General features: G+C 38.0%; 1 protein-coding gene across 1 annotated transcript in view; it reads left to right on the plus strand.

The window, feature by feature from the left end:
- Positions 1 to 20688, plus strand: part of ATP2B1 (ATPase plasma membrane Ca2+ transporting 1) — a 125428-nt gene that overhangs the window by 42297 nt on the left and 62443 nt on the right. Inside the window, exon 2 of the mRNA XM_080811182.1 lies at positions 13098 to 13523. Coding sequence (XP_080667308.1) covers positions 13316 to 13523 — 208 coding nt within the window. The 5' untranslated portion in view covers positions 13098 to 13315. The remainder of the gene's footprint in view (positions 1 to 13097; positions 13524 to 20688) is intronic.

A 20688-nucleotide genomic window follows, 5' to 3' on the forward strand; every position in this document is an offset into this window, starting at 1 on the left:
TCTGTTGCTTAAGCCACCCAGTCTGTGGTATTTTGTTCTGGCAGGAGGAATGGCCTTTTCTTTCTTCTCAACTGATTACAGTCTCTGAGAATTTCACACCCAAGTTTTGTCCAGTTCTGGTCTACAATCATTCCCTGGGTGTGTCATCCAAGTCCCAGGTCTGTTTGGGGTGCTGGGTATCCAGAAGTGCCCACCCAGTTCCCCCTGGGAGGAGTCATCTGGTGAGACAACAGGCAAGTTGATAACAAGGGTGTCACACGGGGTGGGCTAGATGAGCCTTCCTGGCTCTGTGAGTGCCCTGCCCCCGGCCTTGTCAGGTAAGACTGGTCACAGGGAGGAGTTCTCTCTCCCAAATTGCTATGGGTTGAGCCTCCTGTAGCCTGAAACATCATCCTGCCATCATGGCCCCATCTCCTGGCACTGGCCTTATGGCCAGACTTGAACCAGCGGTAGATGAGGAGATCTGGCCTAATATTTCTGCACAGAAAAGACCGATCATTCAGCCAGCCATAAAAAAAAGAGGGGGGAATGTGGGCTGAGATTTCTCAGAGGCCTAAGAGGACAGAGTAAGCGGCAAAGGGAGAGAGTGAAGATTACTAGCAAACGACCCAAAAGTGTATATAGGTGGATGAGGGCTGAGAAGAAGCCGGAGATCAGTCACCACAGGCAGCCAGCTCAGGACTGTTGAGGATGGATTCCGTTTGCTAGGGTTCAAGGTGAGCGGGTGACCAGGAAGCAGTAAGAATGGACCTTATCAAGGGGTGTGGCAAGGGGGTGGGGTGGAGAAGGATCACTTGGTTGGTTAACAGAATCCAGGTGAGGCTTCTTTGGGGGAATGAGAGGGAGGCACCTTTTTTGTGATAGAGTGTATCTGAATATTGGTTAGGCTAAGTGAAGGAGCCAGTGCTAAGTGGGTGGCCGCTGCTTGCAAAGACGAGGAGATAAGGTGTCAGGAGGAGACCTCTCCTGGCCTGGTTGAGACTAGAGCTGGAGTAATTTAGGAGACTTGGAAGAGAAAGAGGAACTTGCTAGGAAGACAGAGGTGTATCAGTGGATCATATGGGACTGAAAAAAATAAGTTTCCAGTGGAACTAAGAACTCAGTCTTAAAAATTTCAACCAGCGTTGCTCAGCCAGACGATCTGTCTGTTCAGAGGTAGCTAATTAACGGAATAGGAGTTAGTAGGAGGATAAAAGAGCAAGTGAGATTTAAGAGCAAAACCGGAGTCACTGACCATTGGGAACTTAGCTTTTTTAGGGAGGCAAGTATGATCAGAAGGGGTCTTGACTGCCTTTGAGCCTGGAGGTCAGAATGTGTTCATAGGGTTCTGTGTAAATGAAAAGAAACAGATAAGTTGTACTAGAGAAGAATCTTGAAAATAGGACAGTTCCAAATGATAATGATTTTTTAATGTGTGGTTCTACCCTTGAAGAGCAGTCACAGAGTACAAATCAAAGTCTTGGAACGAAGGTCAGGAATTGTGTGAAACCAGCTTGAAGGATCATCGGGGTGATGGGATGGAGTGCTTGTGGTTCAACACATTCCTTGATCTCCACTATTCTTTGCACTTTGGTGAATTAACTCTAAGATTCTTGCCTAACACCGTCTTAAAGTACAGCTTACCTTATTTTTCAACCAGAATCTTTGAATGTGTTGCAAAAGTGGGTATTGATTTACTCCTCTGTTCTTTAGTAACTACAGCTGGAAATTGCAAAAGACCATCAGCTCTCAGACCGTGTAAATAGAGAGAAAGAAGATAAAGAAATGGGAAAGTGTCTCTCCTTATTTCTGCATTCAGTTGTTTAAATATTGGGATAAAAAAATCCTTGAAATTTACAGTTTTTAATTAAGAAAACAGAAAGCTCATGTTAAATTTACAGATAAGAGTTCTGCCTCCCTAAATATTGCCAGCTTTATTTTTGTGAGCTCGTTCAGTGACATAATGAGCATCCTGTTTCCTTAAGCATTTAAGTGTAGGTTCTTGTGAACTGACAGGATAGAAGCTCGGAAGGACTGAGTAGGCTGAGAGCAGCTGGTGTGACATGCAAGTGTTCACACTGCCTTCTTGCTCCTGAACAGAAGGGGGGAAAAATTGTTTTAATTTAGAAATCTCTTCCTTGATTATAGCTCAAATTCTCAAACCAGTGAAACTAGAAAATGATAGAACGTTTTGTTCTCATATGTAACTAGAGATATAATATGTTCTTACATTTGGTGGTAAGCTGTACAGGATTATATAAAATTAACTTTCCGTAATTTTTGAGTTTTTCAAGGGCTTCCCTTTTACTAGGAAACTGTCACTGTTAGGGTGAGAGTTCTTGAAATGCCTAAATCGAACAGTAGAACAGGAGAAGACAAAGGATAGTTTACTTAGGAGGGCAGTAGGAGAAGGTAGGTATGTAAATTATAGTTCTCTGTTAAATGTCTTAAAATGTAATACTTTTAGGTGTTTAAAATCATTTTACACGCTCAAAATGAAACAATATGAATCTCCCTATTTCTTTGAATGAAAGAAATTATTTATAGTGGCTGTCAGTATACTTGGTATTAAAAATCAAAGCAATTTAAAGCAACAACTCACAGAATATTTTTAGAGTATGGTCTGCTTTCAATTATTCATGCAAATTGAGAATAACATAGTGAGGAGCCGTGAGTAATTTGCTTATATAACTTAATTGACAGGGAACTTTGGATGAAGGTGACAATCCAACAGTTGGTTCCTCAGCGGTAGTTCAGGGCCTGGTGGTCCACACTGGTGCAGCGGTAGCATCAGGATCTCTGTTGCCTGAGAAGCTGTTGGAAACGTAAATTCTTGGGCCCCCACCCCTGATCTACCACCAAACTGAAACTCTGCTGGGGGGGAGTCCAGCAAATCGCGTTTGAACAAGTCCTTCCCAGGATTCTGAGGCTTGCTGATGTTTGAGAACCACTGATCTGAAGTCTGTGGAATTAGTATGGAAATGATCTTAATAATCCAGTATGTGACCCAGCACTTTCCAGTTTATCCTGGCTGTGGTGCATTCAGAAGGATTGTGGTTTCTGACTGTGGAAGTGCAACTTTGCAAAACTAGAACAACCTTGTACGAGATACGGGTATCATCAGGGTTTGGGATATGACGACTCCAACGGACTTGACCATAAAGCAAAAATACCTAGAGTGAACGTCAAGATACCTGTGTTTGGGATCATTCACATTAAAATTTTATCACATACTCTGTTTAATTAAGTACTTTGTTGGCATAAACAAATAATCTGTGCTATCAAAAGCAAGAGTAATTGTCTTACAGTCCCAGGGAGGGGGATGAATCATCAATTTATAGAATCTCTTGTGCTTTGGGCTGACATATTTCTTTATAAACTAAAGGCTGTGGGGAATAGGAGTTGTGTTTCAGGCTAGGAAAAGGAAACGAGGTGATTTTATTCACACCTGCACCGAACCAGACGGCTGTAGTGTGGTTTTATCATTTTAATTGAATTGTGAAATTCTAAAATATGAGAGAGACAAAAAAATAAACCTTGTAAATGCCCATGCAAATAAATTTTAACTATTATCTATAAACTGATCTCATGCTCTCACTAAGAACAGATGAAAGCAATTACGGTCAGCCTGACAGCACCACCCTGCCCCTCCCCACTGACTCCCTTGACAGTTGTTCAAGAAAAGGACAAACAGTGGAAAATGAAAACAGGCAGCCAGAGATGGCAGTGTGGTGGGGACACAAATGGAGCATCAGAGAAATTAAGGCAGCAGAACATTTCGGGGGGGGGGGGGGGTTGGGAGGGTGGTTACTGGTGGCAAAGGTTGTCGGTAGCTTAGATAAGAAGGACAGAATATGTCCCTTAGATTTAGAACAAGAGGAGTCCCTGGTCATCTTGAAGAGTAGTTTCAGTGCAGTCCAGGAGAAAAAGCTAGAGTGAAGTTGGGTTGATCTTGAAGATCAAGTAGAAGTTGCAAATTTCAGAAAGAATAGTATTCAGAGTTGAGGATTTTCTTAACCAGTGACCCTAACTGGGTAAGATTTTTATGTGTTACTTAGAGGTAGTTGCTGACCTGATTTACCATACTGATTTGGTATAACTTTAATTTAGTATGGATAATCCTAACAAACTATTTCTCAAGTAAATGTATCACTCCAGGCTTTATGAAATATTGAAACTTAGCCTTATTACTTTTCATAGCCTCAAGGGTCTAGGGCCTTGGTTAAGAGTCATTGCTATGTAGCGGTTCTTGTATAGCTCATTGGAAAATCTTAAATACCTTTTAACTTATATTGTCTGAAATGATTTAAAGGAAAGGAACGTTTGTATATGTTACATATCAAGGTGGTTTGAAAGTCCTTGAATGCCGTGACCTTCTCTTGACTAACCCTGCATGCCTTGCATATTATTTTAAATGTAGGGTTTTCAGGTTTTATTCTATTTAAATTGACCTTGTTTACTGTTACAAAACCTGTTTTTCAAATTGATTTTTAGCTTAAGGATCAAACATAGACATTAAGCACCTGCCATATTCCAGACAGTGCTAGGGGTTAAAATTAAATGCCACAAATTGCCTTGAGTTCACAGTTCATTGGGGAGGATAGAGGGGGTAAACCAATCATTGCTGCTGTGCAATAAAAACTATACTAGAAGAACAAATTAGTGCCTCCCCTCTTCTCATCTACTTGCTGCCCACCCTGAGAGATTTGCCAAAGTGCTGGTGCTGAATTTATCACTGGCAGCAGCTGTGGCTTGCCCTTCAAAGTGGTGTACTTAGTCTGTGCCTCTGGAAGAGTCTAGTAGATGGTAAGTAATTTACTGAGGGGAGAGAGACTAATTTCAGTCAACTCAGATGCAGCAACGGTATTTATGAATCCTGTGAGACTAATAAATCAGACACTGTAGACAATGTTTATTTTCTGTTTTATCAGTTCTATAAAACTGAAATCATGTTTGTTGAATTTAATCTTGTTTATCTATCATTCTTTCCTCACCTGATATAAATAACTTTTCTAAACAGGCTTTATAGTCTTTTATGTCCCTTTTTGCACTGTGTATGCTTTCTTTAAGCCTCTTAAAAAAGTAAAAAATGTGAGTTCAGAGAATATTCAAATTGAGTTATCCCTTGGTTCTTTGGAGCATTTTAATGAAATAACTTGAGCATAACAGAACTTTGTAAAAGAAACATGACCATTCATGATCTTGATCTGTCTACCCTTGATATGCATAGTATTGGTAGCTCATCCTCTTTGTTCTGCCGTTAGTCTGATACTACAAGGCAGGACTTCAATATTTAGTAGTTTACCATACATTTTTATCATTTCTAATTAAAAATTGTTTTACTTGTTGAAGACTTTACATTTATAGGGTGTGAATCAGGATAATGGTTTTTTTCTTTTTTTTGTTTTTTTTTAGGAAGTGACTATATTTTGAATGATCATAGTACCTCTTGGTAAGATATGGAGATCAAAGATGAATAAGGCATGGCTTTTGTCTTTAAGTAAAATTTAAGCTTAATGGGCCGAAATTTAGGCTTAGTTACATAGCAGTTACGCAGTTCAAGCTTCCAGGGGACTTTTAAGGTGGTGAGTTTTAGGTTGTCCTGCCTGAGGACTGAAGGTCACTGCTATTATCTAATGGGGTAGGGTGGGGCAGTGTGGGCCCAGCTGGATTGCGTAGTTTATGAGATAGTGCTGATAATAAAATGCTAATAGCAGCCACGGTGAGAAACAGCTAGAAAAGCTGGTTATCCCTCTCCTCACAACTACTTGTCTACAAAGGAAGTTGGATTAATTTTTATGTTTAAAAAAAAAAAGAAACTAAGAAAATGGAGATTCTTGAGTGTTCTTTTTTGAAAGGCTGCAGTCCAAAACAATTTTTTAGCTTTTTGTCAGTTAAGTGTGGTCCACTTTGAAGTACAGTGACATCTTTGTCCGTGTAGTAGCCTCTTTACAACATGTACATTATGATTTACCCCATGACTTAAATTTGGTCTTTTACTCTTATTTTTAATGATTTTGTGAGTATTTAATGTTTGCTTTCTTTTTTGATAAGCATCTTTTATTCTTTTTGGAAGTAGATTATGTGTATTTGGTTTCATTGGCTATAAAATGAGCAATTAGATTTGGTCAACATCCCTTTCATCCATTAAATTCTATGATTTCTTGCTTTTGTAACCATTTTTTAACAGAATGTTAGCTTTTTAAAATTTGTTTATGGTTAATATTTTATTTTGACATAGAAACTTTTAAACAATTAATTCTCTTATTAAGTGTATGAAAATAATCTATCTTTTAGCTTTAGCTTTTTAAAACCCCAGATCTGTAATTTGTGATCCTATAAAATCAGTCGTTGATTAAGAACCTTTGTAAATATTGATTTTTTAGTTTTTAAAATTTACTGATATTTATTAGAGCTAGTAAATGGAGATTTGACGGAATAGTTATTTTAGTCTATCAAATGAAAACCCAAAGACATTCATTGAGATATTTCAGTATGGATACCTTAAGAAAACTATTTTAATATCTTTGGGAAAGAGTATATGAAATCAAAGGTAACTTCATATACTGAAGTAGTTTATGTATCATTCTTTACTCACATGATGGAAGTATTAGAAAATTGAAGAGTAAGATTTAGGACTACAACTTTTTATGTTTTGAAATCTCACTGTGAATTGGGAATGATTTGAAAAAAAATTAAGAATACTTGGGAATCTGTAGCTAGTTGATTCAGAGGACATTTTAAGAGAGAAGTTAAAGTTTAAATGAAAGGATTTGCTTCTAACAAATACATTACTTTTGGTTTATAACCAGTTTGTTTAAATTTAGGGTTGAAATTAATTACATGACTTTCTTAAGCTTGTGATCACAATTAGCAGATCTTCAAATTAGATGGTATCTTTCATACATTATATTCGAGGAAGAATTTTTTTTTCCCCCCTGGGGTTTGTTGTCTTTGAAGTAATCTTGCCTAAAAGGAGTCTTTATTTTTAAAAGCTAAACAGAATCAATGGAGAGTGGAGTGCTGAACAGGAAGTCAGTTGTGTATGTGTATAAAGCATGCTTACTGCATTATTCAGCCAGGGGAGTCACCTTTCAAAGTAGGAATGGGTTTTTAAAGATGAGAGTTGTCACAAAAAAGGGCATGGGTTATCTTTAGGTATTGAGTGCTCTTCCATATAATTCTTCCAGTATCTTGCATGATCAGCTCCAGGCTAGGGAGTGTCCTCTGACCCAGAGGCCCTTTGTTAGTTAGGGTTCTCCAGAGAAACAGACCAGTCGGAAATAGACACATACAGTGATTTATTATGAGGAATTTTCTCAGGCATTTATGGAGGCTGAGGGATTCCATGATGTGCCTTCTGCAAACTAAAGCCCCTAGAAAGCCAGCGGTGTCACTTTCAGTCTGGGGGGCAGAAGATTGCTGTCTCAGCTCAGAGGTGGTATGAATTCCCTCTTCCTATTTTATTCCATTCAGGCCCTATATGGATTGGGCGATGCCCCCAGTCTGTTTCACTTGGTCTACCTCTTCAAATGTTAATCTCATTTAGAAACAGCTTCACAGGTACACACAGAAATAATGTTTAACCAGGTATCTGAGCTCCTTGTGATCCAGTCATGTTGCCTTAAAATTAACTGTTACAGACCTTTTCAAATTTTGATAACTTGTTACAGAGTTCTGGTTTATGTAGCCAAAGACTACCTCTCTGTAGCTTTCTTTCCTTTCATTCCTCTTGTGTCCTTCAGTGGGCCACAAAATGCATCGGGTTCCTTTTCTACACTGTAGAATGTCACATGTTTGAAGTTTGCTGTCACAACTCGTTCCTCCCCTAGACTAGATTTCCTCCATTTCTTCAATGCACTGGTTTCCTGACTCTTCAACATTCTCTTTATTATTAACTGTGTTACAGTACGTAGACCATGGCTGTTCACTCCTGACCTAGTTAGGCCTGTTACGTATAGTACAAATAAAAGTCTTTCATTCATCATTCTCTTCGAGACATTCAGTCTTCGTATTCTATCTGTATAGCAGAGTTTCTTTCGTTGTTAGAGTATCATGAGAATCCTCTTTTCCTCTAGGTTTAGAAATCTTACTTCTTTAAACATTCCTCATCTGAAATGTCTGGGCAGTCCTCATCTGAGGAGAGCAGGGTAAATATTCTTAACATAAAATATAGCTAACGTTTTTAAACATTAACTATGTGCCAGGGTGAGTTCAAATAGTTTTATGTATATTAACACATTTAAAGAGGTGGGTACTGTTTTTGTAAATGTATTTTTATAGATGAGTCAGTAATCTTATTCGTGTGTGTTTGTCCAGGGTGAAGCAGAATAGTCTGTTACCTATCTTTACAAGTGTTAGGCTCCTGTCACTGCTGCCTAAGAACATACTCTCTTTGGGGGCCCAGTGAAAAGCACTTACATCATGTTAACTAACATCAAGTAAGTGCACTTTGTGACAATGCACTTACTTCTCGTTCCTACCTGTCTTTCTGAATCCCGGTTCTGTCATCTAACATTTGTTGGCTTACCTGGCTTTAAGCCATCTACAGATTGGGGAAACGTTAACTTCTGTGCTTATGAATCATTAACAATCGTTTAGAAGTCAGGAATTAGAAACCTAGTAATGCCTTCCAGGTTGTTCCTCTTTGTTATAATACACTTAGTTATAGGAGCATTCATTTTGTATCTTTGTCTGCAAAAATCTCACGTTACTATGTAATACTTTCAAAGCTCTGAATTTTATCCAGCTTCGTATTTCATGCCATACCTTACTTAACTGTTGCCCTGTGTTTCTTGGCGTTTTTCTGATATGCAGTTTTTTGTGGTTATCCTTGTTGAGTCTAGATAACGTCCGTACAACCATTTCACGATCCACAAGTCAAGTGTTCTTGTGAAAGAAGGAATTGAACTTGTAATTAACAAAGCTGTCTCGTTGTGAGCTTCACCCATTACTAGAACCTCACTGTCAGTTTTCGGTCTTCTATGGAGGGCCCTGCTCATTCCTACTAAAGCTTATGTGTCCGTTGGAATCCATCTCAATCCTTCTTTTTGAAAACTGTTCCTGTTTTTGCCTAACTGCAGTCTGAAACTGCCTCTTTTCTTTTTTCATAATCCCTCAAAGACTACCAGTAGTGGTTTGACCAGAGATGTCATCTAGTGACTCAGGGGTAAGTTATATAGACCAAGAGAACTCCGTATCCATAGAGCCCCTGTGTGTTTTCTTTAAAATCCCCCTCTTTGGGGTCCTTAGCGTCCATGTAACATTTCTCCTTAAACTTTTCAAATGAAAGATCAAAATCTTTTAGACAGCCCAGAGAAGCAAAAACATCTTACACATTCTGTTATATCAGTCCCAAACTGTGTCCCCATCTTGATTGTCATTTTGTAGCTAACAAATAAAAAACTAAACCTTTTTGTTGTCCTAAGCATTTTTGTGAATCCACTAGTTTGGTGAATGGAGGGTTGAAAGTGGTGGATAGGGAGGAAAATAGTGGAGGAGACGATAGACAATCTAAAAATAGACAATGGCCTGATAAATAGAACATGTAGGTAATTGTAAATTCAAATAGTAGACTTTTGGAAAGTGGCTCATTTGCATTTGGTGATTTTGCTTGGATTTCTCTTTCTTTAAACAGTGGGGGAACTGGACATAACTGGTAATCATGTACTTATCAAAGCTATGTGGCTTGCACAGTGGCACAAAACTCAACCCCAGAAGGAAGTTTATTGATAAATTACCAAGAAAATCAAGGGCTAGGACAGACTTGAGACACTGATTGACCAAGGGGCTCAAGTGATCCAGCACTGACAGGCACATTCCTTGCCTCTCTCCTTTCCTCCCTCTGTCTCACCTTCCCTTTTGGATCCATTTGCAGAGGCTTTCTACATCTCGGATTTAAATTCAGTAAGAAGAGACAAGTCTCTCCCCCAGAGTCACAGCAGAAGCCTCCTTCCTCCCTTTTGGCCTTTGTTGGGTCATATGCACATTCCTGAACCGGTTACACTTGTGGCCAGGGGAATGTTTGGATGTGGGAGGGAACCACATGGGGACTGCTTTGAGAGTCCGGGAAGGGCAGATCCCTAAACAAAAAGTGGGAATTATTGCTAGGAAGTGCGGGAAAGGATGCTGAGTTGGCAGATAACAAATATCCGCTACAATGTCTAGAATTCTGCTTTTATTATATACATTGGTACATTTGGCATTATTTGACTGTTTTTGACCTAGGACAGTTTCTATTTGAACCTAATAAATGTGAAGACATAAAGTAGAGGCAATATAGTGAAAGGAGCATGGCTTTCGAGTCAGAAATAGAAATTCAGATCCCAGATCTATTATGTGTCCTTATTGTTGAGAAGTTTAAGAGAACCCGGTAAGGAATACCTGTTTCTCCTGCTTACGTTCTGTCGAAAGATGATTGGCAGAGAGGAATAAAAATAACTAGTTTTAATATTGTCAGAAGCTGACGCAGAGGATTTGGGTTTTGTGTGACACCAATAAAGCTCTACAGTTGAATCCAAAACTAATCAGTTCTTTACCCCACCCTAGATACTTGGAACAGGAGCAGGTTTTTGTGTTTTTTGTTTGTTTGTTTTTTAAATCTGGGGGTCTGCCCCTACCCTAATAACCAGACTGGAATGTATGAGTTTTGCAGAAATCTGGCTCCCAAAAGAAGGTAGAAAGGTGAAGAAACTACATATGTCCCGTGGCTCTTGGAAAATCTGTGAGGCAGCTTGTTTTACCTCAGTGGTAATTGATGGGATAGGAAGCTACCATTGAGGAAAATTCCTCTTTGTGGAGGAAACCAGAAGACTGATGACATACACACAGACTTAGTTAGGAATCTTAATTCTTTTTTCTCTTGAACAATAATAACTTACTTTAGGATTGGTGTGATAACTCGGATGCCAGCAAAGTTTGGATTTGGAAACTCGGAGATTGTCAGATAACCACCCTCTCTAGTTTTTGGAGTCAGGTTATTATAATAATTGATATGTGAGTAGGAGGCAGCCCACTTTGCTTCTGAGATAAGTAAAATTGGTAATAATTGGGCAAGCAAGAGAAATTTTTGAAGTGGGAGGAAGCGGGCAATAAAAAAATGTCTTACAGAATCTATAGCTATCACATCCTTGCACATTTAACCCGAGGCAAGCAAATTTTCCTCAACCACATAGTATAAATTCAGAGTTTTTAACCCATTTTCCTATCCACTGGTTCTCACAGTATGCTCTCTGGACTGATGGCATCTGTATCACGTGGGAATTTGTTAGAAAAGCAAATGATGGAACCCATTCTAATCCTACTGAATTTAAACTCTGGAGGTGAGACCCAGCCATCTGTATTTTAATCACCTGTAGATGATTTTGATGCATATTGAAGTATGAGAACCACATACCATGATTTGTAAATATCCTCATAACAGCTTAATAGATGAAGATTAATTGCACTTGCCAGTAATCTTTTCTAGTACCCAATCATTGAACATTTTATTAAATATGGGGGAGTGGAGTATTTGAGGAAGAAGAGAGATTGAATAGGTAAATTAGAGCTTAGGTTTCACTGTTAAATAGGCATGAGCAATGGGACTGTTTTTTCACCCTATAAGTTTGGGTATAGTGATGTGAAGCCTGTTTTAAAAACTAAATGTAGCAGCAAAGTGCACACCTTTGGATAAAGGAGAAATTAGAATGAAAGAGAACCTGGGGGGTAGTGATTATAACTTGTGAAGGAGGGACTCAGAGATCAGAAAGAAAAACGTTACATAAAAAGAGCTTTTCAAAGGAAGAATACTCAGTGACTGAAGCTGAAGTGGATGGAATCAAAGATAACTTAGGATTTCAAGCCCACGTGATTAGGACAATGGTGATTGAGGAAGGAAGTTCTCTGCTTAGGGAATAAGATCAATCCAGTGTTGCTGGGACGCCTGGCTGACTCAGTTGGTTAAGCATCTGCGTTTAGCTCAGGTCCTGAAATTGGGCCCCCGCATTGGGGTCCATGGTTAACAGAGAGCCTGCTTCTCCCTCTCCCTCTGTCACTTCCCCTGCTTGTGAACATGTGTGTGCGTTCTCTCTCTCTAAAATAAAATCCTTAAAAAGAAAAAAGAAGATGAAACCAGTGTTGAGCATGTTAACATTGAGATGGTTAAAGGACATAGATGGAGACAAGAGCTGAACGTACATCTTTAGGTAGCTTGGATTACAAGGAGAACTTGAAAGTATTATAGGGAAAATTAAAGTAATGCATCCATTTATTGCTTAAACACTGGTTGTCTGCCATGTGTCTTGCACGGTTCTAGATTCCCAGAATATACTAATGAGCAAACCTGACAACTAAATGAACAAGGTAATTTTAGATAATAAAGGCTGGCAAAGAAGTAGAGTAATGACAAAGAGTGATAAGGGGTAGAGAATTTCTTGGGGTAGGTAGTCAAGGCAAGACCTGAGGTGATGACATATGACAGAAATCATGGTGGAAGATAGTTTTAGAAAGCCAAAAGATGGTGGTGCTGCAGAGTGGCCAAGGAGGACTTCAGGAAAGCATATTGTTTGTTCTGTTTTTTGTCTTTTCAGGGTCTATATTGTATGAAAGGTTTAGAAAGAAGGTTCCATGTATTAGAAAGAACATGAGTTTGGAGACATCCCAGCTCATCCATTTTTTAGGCATTCGTTAGCTATGCAGAAGCTACTGAAATTCTCTGAGGCTTATTCTTCTCAGTAGAGAGGGAGTAATAACACCTCATGGGATTAAATTGTGATGATTAAATGAGAGAATGAATTTAAAGAAATAGTGCTTGGAATGTAAGTGCTGAGTGATAACAGTGATACTGTTACTGATACTTAATAACAGTGATACTGAATGGAACATAAAATTCAGTCATGTGAAATGCATTTTCATTTAATAATGGTGAGATCTAGTGTCTTGAAATACAATTTTATTTAGGAGGTATACTTCGATATTTTGTCATGCAAAACACTTTACAGGCATGAGACTACAGTTAAAATATTTCTATAATTAAATGTGTACTTTGATTAGCTACTTGAATGATATTTAGAAAATATACTTGTATGCATAATGCTATTAAAGAGGGATTGTATTAACTTTTAAATACTTTCTTACAGATGTGTACATCTCATGATTGATAAGAAGAAACAAGTCATGGGCCAAAGGTCAAGATACTTCTCTGGGAAGTGCTGTTGATGCTGCTCTACAAAATCATACAATGAGTGTTTGGTTTAAGAAAGACTTTCATATTTAAAAGATTTTCATCTTGGAAATACATCAAGTGAAAATTAGAGTCTTCTGGGAAACATTTTCCTCCTAATAAATTATTCTTGTAATGGGCGACATGGCAAACAATTCACTTGCGTATAGTGGAGTAAAAAACTCTTTGAAGGAAGCTAATCATGACGGAGACTTTGGAATCACGCTCGCGGAGCTGCGGGCTCTCATGGAGCTCAGGTCTACAGATGCATTACGAAAAATACAGGAAAGCTATGGAGATGTCTATGGCATTTGTAGCAGGTTGAAAACATCTCCCAATGAAGGTGAGTTGTGTTATGTTTGTTTTTAGCTCTTTGTATGGAGAGCACTAAGAATTTGGCTCATAAATAAACCTGTATATATATATTGTATGATTATATCATAATTTTAGTGACATTAAGGTGGGTGGGTTAGCTCTCAGATTGGTGCAATTAAAGTAACTTTAGATCAGGAAATAATGTTACAGATGTATATATTTAAGTTGGTGGGAGGAAATATTTTGTACTGTTGTACATATTGCTGCTGCTTGTTTACAGTAACAAGATTGCTTTTCCACTGGAGCTATAGAGAATGGAACCAGGCCGGGTAGCCCCCAGGGGATTCAGTGGAAATAAACCCTGCTCACTTAGCCTTCATTTTATAAGGTGGCTTGAAGTAGTTGTCACTGCCAGTAGCTGACCAAGTTGTTTTTAACCTAAACTTTAATAAATTAGTTCAGAAGGTCCTAAAGCAAATGGAGTAGATTAGAAGCCAGTTTTTTTTTGTTGTTGTTGTTTTTTTTTACCTAGCAGACAGTTCCTTTGATTAAAACTAATTTTCAAGTCTTAGAATTATGTTCAATTTCCCTGTGTTCAAAGAAATCTTTGGTTTCATAATTCTCAATTTGTAGTAAGTTTCTTTTTGGGAATCAAGAAAAGTCATTATAACTTCATTGCATTATGGCCTTTGAAATGGTTTGAGATAGGTGACCTTTTTTATACATTCATCATGTTGAAAAGAAAATTACGGTTAGGAAGTTTCAGAAAGGCTTTTCCAAATTACAGAGGAGGATACATAATGATGACTGGTGATTGTACTTTAGTAAGGATGGGAAAGTATTAATGTTAAAAGTTAAAGTATATTAGTACATATTCCAAAGCAAGTTCCAGAGAAATTAGGCAGAGTTTTTGTTTTTTTTTTTTTTTAAGTAACCCTCTAACCCAACGTGTGACTTGTGTGTGACCTCACAGCCCCAAGATCGAGAGTAACATGTTCTTTTGACTGAGCCAGCCAGGTGCCCCCAAAAATGTTTTTCTTAACTTTTTTTTTTTTTTTTTGGAAACATCTTATGCCATGCCATAATATATGTGATAAAATTTAAAGTAATGGCAAAAAGTTACTTCCGAAAGTGTTAGAAATTTTTAAATCACTTCAAAAATTCTTTGAACTTGTGTGTGTGTGTATTATTGCTGTTTGAATTCTTAATTGTTTTAATGGTAGGTGAATATTTTTTCTGAGATGGCATAATCTTGAGGAAGCCAGTATCCATATTCACACATGTCTGAAAAGGGCTTCCTTGATCACTTGGAGTATGTTCTTTTTCCTGCAAGGCCTGTTAAATCTTTTGTATTTTCTGGATCTTTTCCTTAAGTCAGAACTACTAGAAATATGGACTTCTTAGTTCTCCTTAATATGCTGTACCATTTTAAGGTAGCAGGGATCCCTGTTGGTGTAAATTCTAGGAATCAGGAACAGACCCATGGACTTTAACAGATAGTAATTTGACAAAATTTGTAGCTTGTTCATTATGCAAACCCCTTTTGAAATATTAGCTCACTTTATATCCCTTTTAGAGATTTGTACATTGATACACTGTTCTCAGCTGGTAGATTCATTAATTCAACTATATGTACTTTCTACATTGAACCTAACACCTAATTGTTGGATGTTTCATGCTCACCAAATTGTTAAGAAATGCTACCATTAAAAAGCCCTCAATAAAACAACATAGTTTGATAAAAAAGTGATACTGAGCTTCAGCTTCAAACCACTTAACTGTACTTCCCTCAACCATGTTTTTGCATTTCTGTGCTACTAGTTAATCAGAATTTTTGTCTTCTAATAACTAAACACCCCTGTGTGGTCTATTCTCATTTTTAATAGATGTGATTCTCATTTGTTTGCACTGGAGTTTGTTTTGTGTTGTTATTTTGGGCAGTAATCCTACATTGATTTTGGCTGTTTATTTAACTTAACTGAAAATTTTGCATTTACTACAGTACTTTTAAAATTTGGGGAGGTGATGGTTATGCACCTTTCTTACTGCATGATGGAAGCTGTGGATAATCTTAGAAATAATTCACTTACCGCTCAAAATTTGATGTGCATTGCTGCTGCTTTGAGCTATCAAATAAATATATGAAATATTTTCCCCTCTTTTATTCTTGGAAAATTCTTGCTTATCTTCTTCCTCATATTACAAATTTTTGTTAAAATTTGCACAAACTTTTGTCTTCACTGGTTAAATATGAACAGTTTGTCATTTTGAAATACTCTTTTAAAAAATGTGAAAAAAACATTTTAAGCATAATTGTGTTTACAGTTGTAGGGTGAAAGAAAAAGAGCCACAGGCTTCATAGGAATATTGTTACCAGAGGAGTAGTTTTAGTTTAATTTAGAAATAATTTATTCAGAAAGCTAATGAACATTTTGTCACTGATCAGCTAGGCAAACGATAATAAATAAATCATCATCAGGGATAATCAGCTAGGAGTTTGTAGGCCCAAGAAAACGATCCAGACAATAAGTACTCCTATGTTAGTATAACCTGCTTCTAGTCAGTGAAAGTGAGATTAAAATGATTCTTTAAAGAATGTAAATTTTGGGGGCACCTGGGTGGCTCAGTGGGTTAAGCCTCTGCCTTCGGCTCCGGTCATGATCTCAGGGTTCTGGGATCGAGCCCCGTGTTGGGCTCCCTGCTTGGCAGGGAGCCTGCTTCCCCCCTCTCTCTACCTGCCTTTCTGCCTACTTGTGATCTGTGTCAAATAAATAAATAAAATCTTAAAAAAAAAAAAAAAAGAATGTAAATTTTGATTAAGTAGAAACTGAAGTTTATCTGTTTCTTTAATACTTAATCATTCATTGACATATAGTCTTTCATCAGATCTAGGTTGTTAATTGCCATATGTTTTATATACCCTCTAAAAGAAAAGAATTAGTGTTGGCAGTTTTAACTGTAAGATAATTGTAAGTGTATAATTAAATTACATCCCAATTTCAACAGTGTTAAGACAGCGTAAGAATATGTGCACCTTAGAATTGCTGGGATAGTCCGCTCATGGAGGCTACTACTTTTCTCCGCTGGGCATACACTTCCATGAATAAAACAATCCCTGACTTATTTTTACAAGGGGGAGACAAATTTACAGGGCAGCTAAACATGTAATGTATTAGCAGTGTGTGCTTAAGAGAAAAAATGAGTGGAAAAGGAAAATCAGAAATATTGGGGATGTGGGTGTTAGATTGCTATCCAGTCTGGAGGAAGAACAACTGAAGACATTTCTGAAAAACAGCTAAAACAGAAAGAAGGTAACACTTTTTTTGTGTCAGATTGACTGTTGCTAGCAGTTACAAATATTAACTCATTTTATCCTCAAAACAACCTTACCCTTTTTTACAACCAAAGAATCCACAGCACAAACAGGTTAGTGGGCTTACCCAAAGTCTCACAGCTCTTAAGTGCCACAGTAGGGATTCAGACCTTGACATCGTAGCTACGGAGAACATGCTTTTAACCCCTATACTGTGCTACCTGTTTTAAAAGCTCAGTTCATGCAACTTGCAAAACAGTTTTGAGAAAAAGGTACCTGTGTTCTGTCTTCTCAAATAGTAATTTTTGTTGGCAGGAATTTCATGGTGAAGAAATTTTTGAGTTATTTAATAAAGCTTCTGTTGATCAGTTAGTCCTTTTAAAATATTGCCTGTTCAGAAAGTTGGTATTTGTGAACTTCCCCATTTGGCTTGCTAATTTACTGCTTGTCTTCCAGCAGAGTACCCCTTTAACTGGATTTGAAGCATACTTTATGTGTACTGATCGATAGAAAGTGTTTTGAGCCAGGTGTGATTTTCATATTAAAAATTTAACCATCTTTACTCTTAAAAGAATTGGAAGTACAAATTTTGAGGTTAACTGAAATGGAGACTATTATCTATTGGAGTCCTCAGAATCCGAGAATATACTTTACAACAAAATTACTTCTTACAGCATCCTAACTGCATGCAGTTATCCCTGTGGTTTTTTTCTTCATTATCTTTATTGTTTTCCTATAGTGACTTCCTTATTCCTGTTGTAAATCCTATTTCTTGATCCTTTTATTTCCAAACTAGCTTTTGGGATTTTTTTCCGTTTTAATGTGTTCCTATGTTATTTATATTATATTTTATATTGGATGGTAGAGTAGCCTGTCTAACGATGAGATTTCTAGAATGCAGATCTCTACGCCGGTAGCATCTTTGTCATTCAGTACTGCCACACTAAATAAAGGATAACAATGAATGCATACCAATTAAAGTCGGGTACAGAGTGATAACTCTGTAAGAGGCATGGATGGCTTCATGGCCTTCTAAAGGGTCAGGAAAGTAAATGAGACACCAAGCTTTTTAAGTGGTAATTGCTAAAATTAGGTGCAAGAGGAGAAAAAGCAAAGGGAATAAGAAAAGGAAACAGTGGTAGAAAGAAACAAAAGAGTTATGTGGTAGGAAGCAGGGTAAAGTCAACATACTTGCCCTGGCTGACTAATGTTTCCATAATGTTTCAGATGGCAGTTGGTATTTGCCCTCCTGGAAGTAAGGCTGTTAGTAATGGTGTGCTTTGACCAGGTCTTCATGATGTAACATACTAAAACTAATATTCACACTTGGGAACATATTTAAAAAAAAAAAAAAAATCAGCCCTTTGCCCAGCATGAATCATTGTTGACTTAAAGGCTACCACAAGAATCCTCTGATGCCCTGATGGGTGTGCTTGGTTATACAGGTTGGCACAGCTCTTTCAAGGCACTCAGCAAGGATTTCCATCATCACAGTATGCCAGCCACGTGTATTTTAATACTTACGTAGAGTTACCTGCAAGCATTTTATGTTGATAATCCTCCGTGACCTTGTCCTAGAAATTTATCGCTGCTCTAATAGAGAATTATACATTTAATTTAATACCTGTTCAGGTCACTAGTTTTCATTGCTTATGAATTTTTTGAGGGTAGTAACACTGACCACTTGTAACTTTGTTGCATATACTTAAAGTTGTCCTTGATGGAGTCTGAAGTAGCATAGCATTAGAGTTTTTTTTTAAGTTTGGTTTTCTGAGTGCAGTAGGCATTTTTCCTTTTTTTTTTAAATTTTTTTGAAGTTTATTTTAATAGTCTCCTTACTCAACGTAGGGCTCAGACACATGACCTCAAGATCAAGAGTTGCATGCTTTTCTGACTGAGCCCACCAGGCGCCCCTATTGTTTTCCTTTTTAAACCATTCTGTTCTGGTTTTCATGATGCTAGATTCGATGGGCTTTCTTCCTCTCTGGCCAGTTATGTATCAGCCTGCTGTGCTTTCCTTTAGATGTTGGTGGGCCTCAGGTTTCAGTTCCTTTCCACACACTGCTCTTCACCGACACTCCTCTGCTAATGCCATGTACTTCTATGACTGCACACATCATCTTGATGCTGGTGGTTTCCACATCTGTAGCTCCAGTCTAGATTTTTACCCCAGACTTCAGGCCTAAAAACTGAATTTGTTTTAGACCTCTTATTTTCTCAACTTTTCCATTACTTTCCTTTCTGAAAGCACAGTCTCTTTTTCCCGTTTCCACTGAAACCATGATCCATCTTTTAGGTGGCCTGGACTTGGGTGGGAAACTTGTACCCACTCTCGTTCTCTTGGTCAGCAAGACCTAGAAATTCTAACTCCTAACTTGGTCTTAACCCGAGGGTGTCTGCTTGTCTGCTTCCCCATTCCTCTGTTTGAGGACTGACTTCATTTATGATCATTGAGATAACAGTGGGCTTGGGTGTTTTTTCCTGTCTCCCTGTATGTCACCTGGCACTTCCCTGCTTAAAGCTAGTAGTGGTTTTGCGTTGGCCTTAGAATGAAGTTCTGACCTCTTGCTTAGGTTAACAAATCTTTTGGGGGATGTGACCCCTGCTTACTTCTCTTATCTCGTTTCTTCTTTCCAGCTCTTCTCTTCAATGTTTGAGCATAGCAGAATTGCAGTTTTCTTAAATACTATTGCGCCAAGGTGACTCTTGTTTCTGGGTCTCTTACATATTATCTTCTTCTTCTTCTTCTTCTTCTTCTTCTTCTTCTTCTTCTTCTTCTTCTTCTTCTTCTTTTTTTTTAAAGAACAAAGGTACAGAGTAGCCTAGTGGGATTCTTGCTACTCCATTTATTTACTTTAATTTTATTTATTACTTTTTTAAGTAGACTCTATACCCAGTGTGGGGCTTGAACTCAAGAGATCGAATTGCATGCTCTACCCATGGAGCCAGCCAGGTGCCCTATGTCTTAATCATTCTTAAGACCTCAAATTAGATACCTTAGAATTTCCTCTCCTATCCCTAACCCTTTAAATTTTGGATTCTAGTTCCCTGTGTATATTACCATACTACCTCACCACCCCCGTCATAATACTTAATACAGTTTGCCTTGATTAACTGGTTACTTGTCAGCTTGCCCCGCAAAACTGTGAGTTCTGTGAGGGCGAGTGCAAGAGAAAGGCATGCTATCTGACTCATTTCCCTTTGTGTGCTTACGTAGTGCCCATCACAGTGCCTGGCCCATGGAAATGAACGTGAATGTTTCACTTTAGAACAGTGATGCCTCAGATGAGGAGCAGTCTCCTTTTTTGAAATTGAGCATATTAGTTTGTTTCCCAAAAAGAATGCACGTAAACATAAATTTTCACATGCTTTCTCGGTCTGCATGTTTCCCTGCAGCCTTTACTTAGAGGAGTTGAAGTGGCTGCTACCACCACTGCGTCCCTCTCTCTCTCACACACATGCACACACACACGCACGTGCACACATGGAGACATGTACAGAAATTGATAAGACTGTGTTATTTGCTGCGTTGTAGCCATGATTGTCAGTAAAGCCCTTCTGCTTCCTACATTCCAGTACTTTCCCCTTTTCATTTCCTAAACTGAGACATGATTTTATTAGTTGCAGAATTTGTGGTGTTTCGTTTTCTTATAAAACATCAAGTTTTGATAAAGTTTGAATTTTATGTCTTTTTCAAATATATAGACAATACTCTTGAGCCATTACCTACTCATAGGATGAAAATAGACTACCCTCCCCCCGCACCCTTCACTTCCCACAGTGGTGAATCCAGACCCCAAAAGCAGATAATGCTGAGACTGTCAACCTTAAAGAAAACAAATGGTACTTCAGTTAAACAAAGATGAGTATATTTGAGAGT

This window comes from Martes martes (genome assembly GCF_963455335.1).
Source record: "Martes martes genome assembly, chromosome: 8".
In the NCBI taxonomy this organism is placed as follows: Eukaryota; Metazoa; Chordata; class Mammalia; order Carnivora; family Mustelidae; genus Martes; species Martes martes.